The sequence below is a fragment of the Sciurus vulgaris genome (assembly GCF_902686455.1).
Source record: "Sciurus vulgaris genome assembly, chromosome: 8".
Taxonomy (NCBI): domain Eukaryota; kingdom Metazoa; phylum Chordata; class Mammalia; order Rodentia; family Sciuridae; genus Sciurus; species Sciurus vulgaris.
The window spans coordinates 67610003-67619592 of record NC_136468.1 but is presented as its reverse complement, the minus strand read 5'-3'; the positions used below and the strand labels follow the sequence as shown (position 1 = coordinate 67619592).

Below are 9590 nucleotides of genomic sequence, written 5' to 3'. Positions count from 1 at the left end.
CTTTGTCTTCATTGTCTAAGGTTCTGTCTTCCAAGTGGTCTAGACTGTTGATAATGCTTTTCATTGAGTTTTTTATTTGGTTTATTGTTTCCTTCATTTCAAGGATTTCCATTTGTTTTTTTTTTTTTTTTTTTTTTTTTAGAATCTCTATCTCTTGTTGAAATGATCTTTTGCTTCCTGCAGTTGCTCTTTCAACTGCTTATTGGTATGATCATTCATTACCTGCATTTGTTGCTCTCTTATCTCATCCTTTGCTTCATGAATCATTTTAATCATGTATAATCTGAAGACCTTTTCTGACATTTCTTCTATCATACTGTCACTGGATTCTATTAACATAGAATCTAGATTTGTTTGGATCATTTTCTTCCCTTGCTTTTTCATATTGTTCATTTATCTTCCCCTCTAGAGTGCAGATCTGGGGTATTGCATTTCCACCCCTATAGGCTTATAGTGACCCTATAGGTTTCCAAAACCTTTTCTTTAAGGGGGAGATCAATATTAGCAGTGCCCAGTTCAGACAGTATGCAACCCAAGACCAAATAGCCCCTATGAGGATTTTAATAATATTGTCATAATAAACAGAATGAGTTCAATTATTATCTTCAGTATACTAGATAGATTTGGAATAAGGTCTACAGTTTCTAATGGAAGACAAAGAGGAAGCGGAGGGGTGGATGTAGCTGTTAATGGGATAAGAAAAGAATATATAGAAGTTCTAGATCATAGAAAGAGTGAGAGTGTAATCAAAAGAAGTTGGCTGTTAGCATGGGGAAAGGGAGAAAGAGACTCTGAGGGAACAGGTAAACAAAAGGAAAAGAGAGTGAGAAAAGTACAGAAATAAAAACTTAAAATTTTTCAATTTTAAGAAAAATTAAGGAAAATTAAGGAAAAAGAAAATCTACACTATTACAGTCATATAGTATTCAAACCTCCCAGTCTTCAGTAGCCTGATATATGAGAGGTACCTGACAATGAGCTTCAAGTCTCCAGCAGGCATCTCAGGATGGGATTTGCCCCACCTAAAGATGGGAGCTACCACTTCCAGGATTATCCAAGATGACTGCTCTGTCTTCCAATTGTGTTGGCAAATGGGGAGCTGCAGCTCAGGGTTGGCTGGAGGTCCTGGAGGTGGGGTGTAGTTGGTCGGGCAGGGGTCCTGGAGGTGGGGTGTTATTGCTCTGATTGCAGGATCCTGGAGGCAGGATGCGATCAGTTGGTCTGGGGGTCCTGGTGGTGGGTAGCAGTCAGTTGATGTGACAGCCCTGGAGGCAGGGAGTGATCAGTCAGGTTGAGGGATCCTGGAGATGGGGCTTAGTCAGTCTGGGCAGGGGTCCTACAAGTCCTGACTGTTGTCTCAAAATGGTGGCAGCCACGTGTAACCAAACCTACAGGTACTGTGACAGTGAACTTCTAGGCAACAGGCAGCTAATACTCCACTGGTGGTCTGTGGTCAGTCTCCCTCAGCCCATTTTTTAAAGTTTTATTTATTTATTTATTTATTCATTTATTTCTCTCTCTCTCTCTTTTTTTGCGGTGTTGTGGATTGAACCCAGGGCCTTGTGCTTGAGAGGCAAGCACTTTACCAACTGAGCTATATCCCCAGTCCCTAAAGTTTTATTTTGAGTCAGGGTCTTAATAAGTTGCTGAGTGCCTCCTTAAATTGCTGAGGCTGGTCTTAAATTTATGACCCTCTTCCTGCCCCAGTCTCCCAAGCTTCTGGTATTACAGATGTGTACCACCATAAGCAGCTCTTAATACTTTCCATTCTTAACTGTATCCACTAAACTAGTGACTTGATGTATACAGCAATATTGATGGTAGAATATAAATTAGGAATAAAGATTTTGTTTCTTTCTTTCCTTCCCTTTTTCCTTGCTTCTGTCCTTCCTTCTTCCTGTACTGGAGTTTGAACCCACGGTTAGTTAACCACTGAGCTACTACAACCCTTTTTATTTTTTATTTTGAGACAAGGTTTTGCTAAATTGCTTAGACTAGCCTTGAACTTGAGATCCTGCTGCTTCAGCCTCCCAGATCTCTGGGATTATAGGTGTGCACCACCACATCTGGCTAATTTGATATATTTAATTCAATACATTTAAAGCAATTTACAAATATTCTAGGTAGTGAATATAGTACTCTCCTAATTTATAGAAGTGAAAGGACCTGCAAAATAGTCTTAAGGCCAGCAGTGCACACCTGTAATCCTAGCTACTTGGGAGGCTGAGGCAAGAGGATTGCAAGTTTGAGGTTAACCTCAGCAATTTAGCAAGACCAGCTCAATAATAATATAAAGCCAGGTTTGGTGGTGCATACCTGAAATCCCAGAACCTTGGGAGGCTGAGGCTGTAGGATTGAAAGTTGAAAGCCAGCTTCTGCAATTTTGTGAAGCCTAAGCAACTTAATGGGAGCCTGTCTCAAAAAAAAAAAAAAAAAAAAATAGGGCTGGAGATATGGCTCAGTGGATAAGCACCTCTAGGTCCTCTAGGTTCAATCTCTGGTACCAAAAAAGTAAAATAATAAATAAAAAGGGCTGGGGATGTACCTCTGTGGAGAACACTTCTGGGTTCAATCCCTGGTACCAGGAAAAAAAAAAAAAAAAAAAAGATAAACTTTAGGTATTTTTTTTAAAGTTTTTATTAGTGCATTATAGTAATACATTATAGTGGGGTTTATTTTGAAATAATCATACATAAACACACATACATTCATATAACTATATATGAATATTTTACATAAATATATATAATATATAGCTTTTATTTATATAACATAATATAAAATGTTCACATATATGTATATATGCATAAATACATATATAAGTGTACAAATATGCAAATATCTCATATATATATATATATATATATGAACATTTTCTTTACCCATTCATATGTTGACAGGCACCTAGGCTGGTTCCATAGTTTGGCTATCGGGAATAGCATTACCATAAACACTGATGGACCTGCATCACTGTGGTATGCCAATTTTAGTTCTTTTGGATAAATATTAAGGAGTGGGAATAGCTGGGTCACATGGTGGCTCTATTTCTAGTCTTTTGAGAAATCGCCACACTGCTTTCCAAAATGGTTGTACTAATTTGCAGTCCCACCAGCAATGTATGACTCTACATCTTCCCCACATCCTCACCAAACATATATTATTATTTGTATTCTTAATGATTGCTTTTCTAACTGGAGCAAGATGAAATCTCAATATATTTTTGATTTGCATTTCCCTGATCACTAGGAAAGCCTTTAGATCTTTTAAAAAAATGTTTTTTAGTTGTAGGTGGACATGATACCTTTATTTTTATTTATTTTTATGTGGTGCTGAGAATTTAACCCAGTTCCTCACACATGCTAGGAAAGTACTCTACCACTGAGTCACAACCCCAGCCCAGTCTTTAGATCTTTAATTAAATGTTACCTTCTCTTCCCAGACCACCTTTACAACAGGTTGCGGATTTTTAGTATTTTTTCCCATAGATATGATCAGACTGGGGGTATAGCTTAGTGATAGAGTGCTTGTATAGCATGTACATGGTCCTGGGTTCAATCTCCAGCCCAGAAAAAAAGAAAAAGAAAAAAGAAAAGAAATTCTTCACCATCTAGTAAACATGGTATGTGTTTCACTCATTTATTTTCAGTCTTCTGGCAGTAGAATGGAAGCTCCATGGGGGCAGAGAAATTTTCGTGTATTTCGTTCACTGGGGTAGACTCAGTACCTAAAACAATGCCTGCTACATAAAAGGTTTGGCTACATATTTCTCAACTAATTCTATTTACTACTATGCATTGAAGGTTTACTTATTTGGTTATTGTACTGACTTGTGAGGATTGGAATTACTATTGTTTCCATTTTCCAGAAGTTGTAATTAAGTAACTTACCCATGGTTATGCAAAAATTAAATAGCCAAAGGGGGGTTTCAACATAAGCTGAGGGAAAGAAGCCTGTCACAAAAGCCCACATATTATATGATTCTATTTATATGAACGGTCCAGAACAGATGTAGAGAGACAAGGAGGCACATTCATTAGTGGTTGCTTAGTGCTGGGACAGGGAAAATGGGGAGGGACTATTTGACTACTGATGGGCATGAAATTAATTTTAGGCAGAACAAAAATGTTTAAAAATTAGATTGTGTACATATATGTAACAAATTCCATCATTATGTACAACTCTACTGCACCAATAAAAAATGTGGGAAAGAAAACAAATGTCGTATGTAGTTAAAGATGTTAACATTAGGGAAAACTGTTTGAGGGGTATGTGAAGACTATACCACTTTGCAGCTTTGCTGGAAATCTAAAACTTTTAAATAAAAACTTTATTTAAGGGACTGGGGTTGTGGCTCAGTGTTAGAGTGCTTGCCCAACATGTGTGAGGCATTGGGTTCGATCCTTAGTACCACATAGAAATAAAATAAATAAAGGTATCATGACCCATCTACAACTAAAAAATATTTTTAAAAAGATAAAAATTTTATTTAAAATATACTAAAAAATTAGATTGTAGTGTTTATCTAAATCTGTGAATATAGTAAAAGCTATTGAATTTTATGCTTTAAATGGGTGAATTGTGTATGTGTTGTATCTCTATGAAACTGTTCAAAGATAATGAAAGAAACTGGTTTCAAACTCAGAGCTCTTTTACTTCAAAGCTTCTGACTACCCCCTAGAAGCAGTCAGAACTGAAGAAATGGCTGGTTCTAAAGACTGAATTAGGGAGACCACAAAGTTTTCTGGAATGCAGAAAGGAAAGGGGTGCACAAAAAATGATTGGGCAATGTCTAAAGAACACTGCAAGGTTAATCTCCCTGGCCAAATTTGAGCATAAAAGAAAAAGAAAAGTGACAGTAGGTACTGTCAATATTGAAACCAAAAAAAAAATTAAGCCTAAAATTAAAAAAAAAAAAAAAAAAAAAAAGAAGTAGGTGGGTGGAGAATTTTCTTTTCTTTTCTTTTTTTTTTTTTTTTTTTTTTTTTTTTTTTTTTTATAGTGCTGGGGATGGAAGCCAGAGCATCAAGCATGCAAGGCAGGAGCTCTACCACTGGGCTACATCCCCACCTCCAAAAAAATTCTTCCTTATACAAGGATGTCACTGGGGCTAAGGGTGTCAGTGCTCATTGTAAAGGAGGCCCTGGTTCAGTACTCAGCATGTACCTGTGTCCCCACCCACCAAACCCTTGAATGTGATTAAATTTCCATAGATAGGATGGCTGGGCTGGGAGTGTAGCTCAGCAGTAGAGATTACCTACCATTGCAAGGATCTGGGCTCAATTCCCAGCACTGCAAGAAGAAGAAAAATCAAATAAGTAAATAAGAAAAGGGTTGGATGATAGTTATGACAATTGATCTAGGCAAGCGACATCAATGGATGATAACCCAATAAAAGATTGTTAGGGAAAAGATATTTACACGTCTTAAAGTATTATCTCACAGACAACTTTTTGGTGTTCGTCTTTTTTTTTTTTTTCTTGGTACCAGGGATTGAACTCAGAGGCACTCAATCCCTGAACCACATTCCCAGCCATATTTTGTATTTTATTTAGAGATAGGGTCTCACTGTTGTTGAGGCTAGCTTTGAACTCGCCATACTCCTGCCTCACCCTCCTGAGCTGCTGGCATTACAGGCCTGCCACCACCATGACTGGCTGCTTTTTTGTTTTGAGGTGAAATTATAACATTTAATGAACAATTTTAAAGTAAACAATTCAGTGATTGGTATTTAGTATATTCACAATGTCGTGCTACCACCACCTCTATCTAGCTTCAAAACATTTTATCACATCAAAATATAAATAACTTTTTTCTTCTTACCTCAAATGCTGGCTGCCACCAATCTGCTTTCTGTGGATTTGACTATTTTATATTTCATACCAATGGAATCATCCAACATGTGACCTTTTGTAAATTTGGCTCCTTTGACTTAGCATAATGTTTTCAGGGTTTGTGTTGCAGTATGTGTCTGCACTGCATTTTTTTTTTTTTTTTTTTTTTTTTTTTTGCTTCTAGAGATTGTACCCAGGGCCTTGCATATGCTGTACCATTGAACTACATTCCCAACCCTGGTACTTTGTTCTATTATGTCATTATTTTTTATAACTTTCTTTTCTTTTCTTTTTTTTAATGTGGTGCTGAGGATCGAACCCAGTACCTCACATGTGCTAAGCAAGCACTCTACCCCTGAGTCATAACCCCAATCCCTTCTTTTTTATTCTTCTTCTTCTTATTATTATTATTTGAGTTTTAGATGGACACAATACCTTTATTTATTTTCCTGTGGTGCTAAGGATTGACCTAGCGCTTCGCACGTGCTAGGTAAGCACTCTACCACTGAGCTACAACCCCAGCCCCCTTAATTATTTTTTATGGCTAGAAAATATCACATTACATATAAGTACTGCAGTTTATTCATTTGTGGATAGACATCGGGTTGTTTTCACCTTTTGGCTACTGTGATAACTTTTTCATAGTACCTGCTCCATTTTACGCTTCTACCAGCCATGTGGGAAGGTTCCAACCTTTCCAATTATGTGAAGGTTCCAAAATTCTAACCAATACATATTTTTCTTTATTTCCCTTTTTTTTTTTTTTTTGCAGTACTGGGGTTGATCTCAGGGGTGTTCACACTGCCACATCCCTGATAACTTTTATGTCTTGAGGCAGGGTCTTGCTAAGTTGCTCAGGTGACCTCAAACTTGGGATCTTTCTACCTCAGTCTCCCAAATTCTAAATTTCTGGGATTACATGTATGTGCCATTGCACACAGCTTGTATTTTTCTGTTAAAAAAATTGTTGTCATCTTAGTAGGTGTGAATGGTATCTCATTGTGGTTTTGCTTTATATTTCTGTAATGACTAGTGGTATTGAGTATCTTGTCAAGTGCTTGTTGACCCACTGTATTTTTGAAGAAATGTCTATTTAAGTCCTTTGCCCAATTTTCACACAGACTCCTTTTTTTTTTTTTTTTTTTTTTTTTTTTTGGGTACTGGGGATTGAACTCAGGGGCACTTGACCACTGAGCCACATCCCCAGCCCTATTTCATATTTTATTTAGAGACAGGGTCTCTGAGGCTGGCTTTGAACTCATGATCCTCCTGTCTCAGCCTCCTGAGCCGCTGGGATTACAGGCATAAGCAACCGCGCCCAGGGCTACTTAAATAAATAAATAAATAAAATAAAAAATAAATTTGTTGCCATAGATAGACAGCATGCCTTTATTTTGTTTATTTTTATGTGGTGCTAGAGATCAACCCAGTGCCTCACGTGTGCAATGCAATGCTTTGCCACGGAGCTATAGCCCCAGACCCAACACACACACGGACTACTTCTTAAATATAAAGGGGAAAAATAAAAAGGGAGAAATGATTAAATGTATCATCACCAATAACGGAACAAACTGATATCACATCTTGATGCACTAAGATGGAAACGTATCATCCGTCTGTGTACCTGACAAATTTATGTAGGGAAACAGAAATTCCAAATTGAGAAACATTTTGCAAAACAGTAGAATGAGATTCTTCAAAAAAGCCAACGTTATGAAAGAACCCCCACGCCCCCAAAACAAAAACAAAAACAAAAACAAAAACCCAGAGATTATTCTAGGCTAAAGAAGTTTAAAAAGGCATGCCAACTAAATGCAATAAATGATGCTTGAGTGTAACCTGGAATGGAAAAAAAAATTCAGCTAAAAGGGATATTACTGAGTTATATTGAAAAATTTGAATATGACCTGTGTATTACAGATATACTGTTTTAGTATTAAATTTTTCGAGTGATCATGGAATTCTTATTATGTAGGTGAGAAGTACTTAGGGGTAAAGGCGATGTCTGCAAAAAACCTAAAATGATTCAGCAAAATAAACCACATTCACACACAGAAAACAAATGTGAAGAAATGTTAAAACCGATGGAAATGTGTTAATGTGTTTATGGCTGCTCATTATACTTTTCTATAGGTTTGATATTTTTGAAAATAAAATACTCGAGAAAGTAAAATCTCTTCAAAATTCCAGCAGCATTTGTTTTGTTGGGTTTAATACCTTCAGAGTAAGATTAGCCATTTTGTTCGGTTAAGGATAGTTGTATAACCAAGGAAGGAGTTAATGGTCAGGATGTGTATCTTTCAAAACTACTGTATTATTTAAAGAAACAAAAGAACACTGTGATTATCATTTTTGTGTCATCAGCTTGATTCACGTTTTTATCAGGTAGCCTGGTGAGGTGGAGAGTGGAACCAGACAAGCTATAAATTCGGATCCTGGCTGGGTGAATTGTTTAGCCTCTTTAAGACTCAATTTCTTCATTGTAAAATGGAGAAAAAAACTACTTGGCATGATTGTAAATCGTTATCACATGGCATTTACAAAACTGAGCTTCAATTAATGTACAAAAGCTTCATCCTACTTTCAACGCTATTTGCATCTTTTCCTTCAGTAAACTCATGCCGTCCCGTGGGGTACATAAGTGGGAAAGAGAAAATGACTTCTCCAAGGTCACACAGCAAATCAAGGACCCAGGTTTCCCAGCTTTTGGTCCAGTGCCCTTTCCACGCCCGCCAGAGAGGAGGAAGCGGCGCTCATGGGGATGCAAGGATGTAGAGGAGCAAAGGGAGAGAAGAGGCCGCGGGAGGAGAGGTGGTGTGAGACCCGCGGAGGCGCGGGCCAAGGAAGGGCGCATGGAGAGGCGTGCGGCGCGACCCGCCGGGGTGCGGAAGGGAGAGGCTGTGGCTGCGGAGGGAGGGTCGCGCGGGCAGGGGGCGGGTGCTCAAGGAGGCGGTCGGCCTGGGCCAGCCGCAGGGTCTCAGGAGGCAGAGGCCCGAGCCGTGGGCTGGGGAGGGGGAGACCGTGGGCGCAAGCGGACGCGAGTGGCTGCGGGCGGCAGCCACTTCTGCACAGGGGGGCCAGACTAGTGGGTGCGGGGCTCAGGGCAGGGGCGCGGCGCTGGGGTCCGGATCCCCCCCAAGGGCCGGCGGGTGGGGGCGGGGCGGGGGCGGGGCCGGCCGGGGGCGGGTCTTATTGGGCCCCCGCGGGAGCGGCGGCAGCGGCGGCGCCTGCGCGGTTCCCGCCTCCTCCCGGCTGGCGGAGCTAGTGGAGGCTGCAAGCCGGCTCGGCTGGGCTCCCGCGTCGCCACTGCCGCCGCCGCCGCGAAGCCCCCCGCCCAGCTTCCGCCGCGTCAGGATGAGCTCCCGGAAAGGTGAGTGGCCCGCGGCGTTCCCTCCTTCCAGCCACGCGGCCCCTCAGGCCGGCCGGCCCGACCGTTAATGTGTGTCTTGTCTTTCCCTAGTGCTGGCCATTCAGGCCCGAAAACGGAGGCCGAAAAGAGAGAAACATCCGAAAAAGTGAGTCCACGCTGCGCTCGACCCCGGGCCCCCACCCCCGCCCCATCGGGGTCAGTTCGCGACCGCGCAGGGGAAAGTTGCTTGGGTCTCCCGGCCGGCGGGCGGGCTGGTCCCCCGGGACGCCGGCGCCCGGCTCCTGCGCGCCCCGCGGGCGACCCGGGGGGAGGGGCGGCGGGCGGGGGAGGGGCACGTGGGCCCGCGGCCGGCCAGCGGAACATCCCCGGAGCCCTGACCCCCGGGCGGG

General features: G+C 41.2%; 1 protein-coding gene across 8 annotated transcripts in view; it reads left to right on the top strand.

Annotated features, from left to right (window-relative positions):
• The first annotated feature begins 8566 nt into the window (after nt 1-8566).
• SRPK2 (SRSF protein kinase 2) overlaps nt 8567-9590 on the top strand; it is a 204787-nt gene continuing 203763 nt past the window's right edge. For 2 of the 8 annotated variants that reach the window (XM_079150016.1, XM_079150015.1), the window contains exons 1-2: nt 8568-8713; nt 9292-9346. In XM_079150016.1, coding sequence (XP_079006142.1) covers nt 8587-8713; nt 9292-9346 — 182 coding nt within the window. In that variant the 5' untranslated portion in view covers nt 8568-8586. Of the gene's footprint in view, nt 8714-8756; nt 9202-9291; nt 9347-9590 lie in introns of those variants that run through there. The other 6 variants (XM_079150019.1, XM_079150018.1, XM_079150013.1 and 3 more) reach the window with 5 other exon arrangements.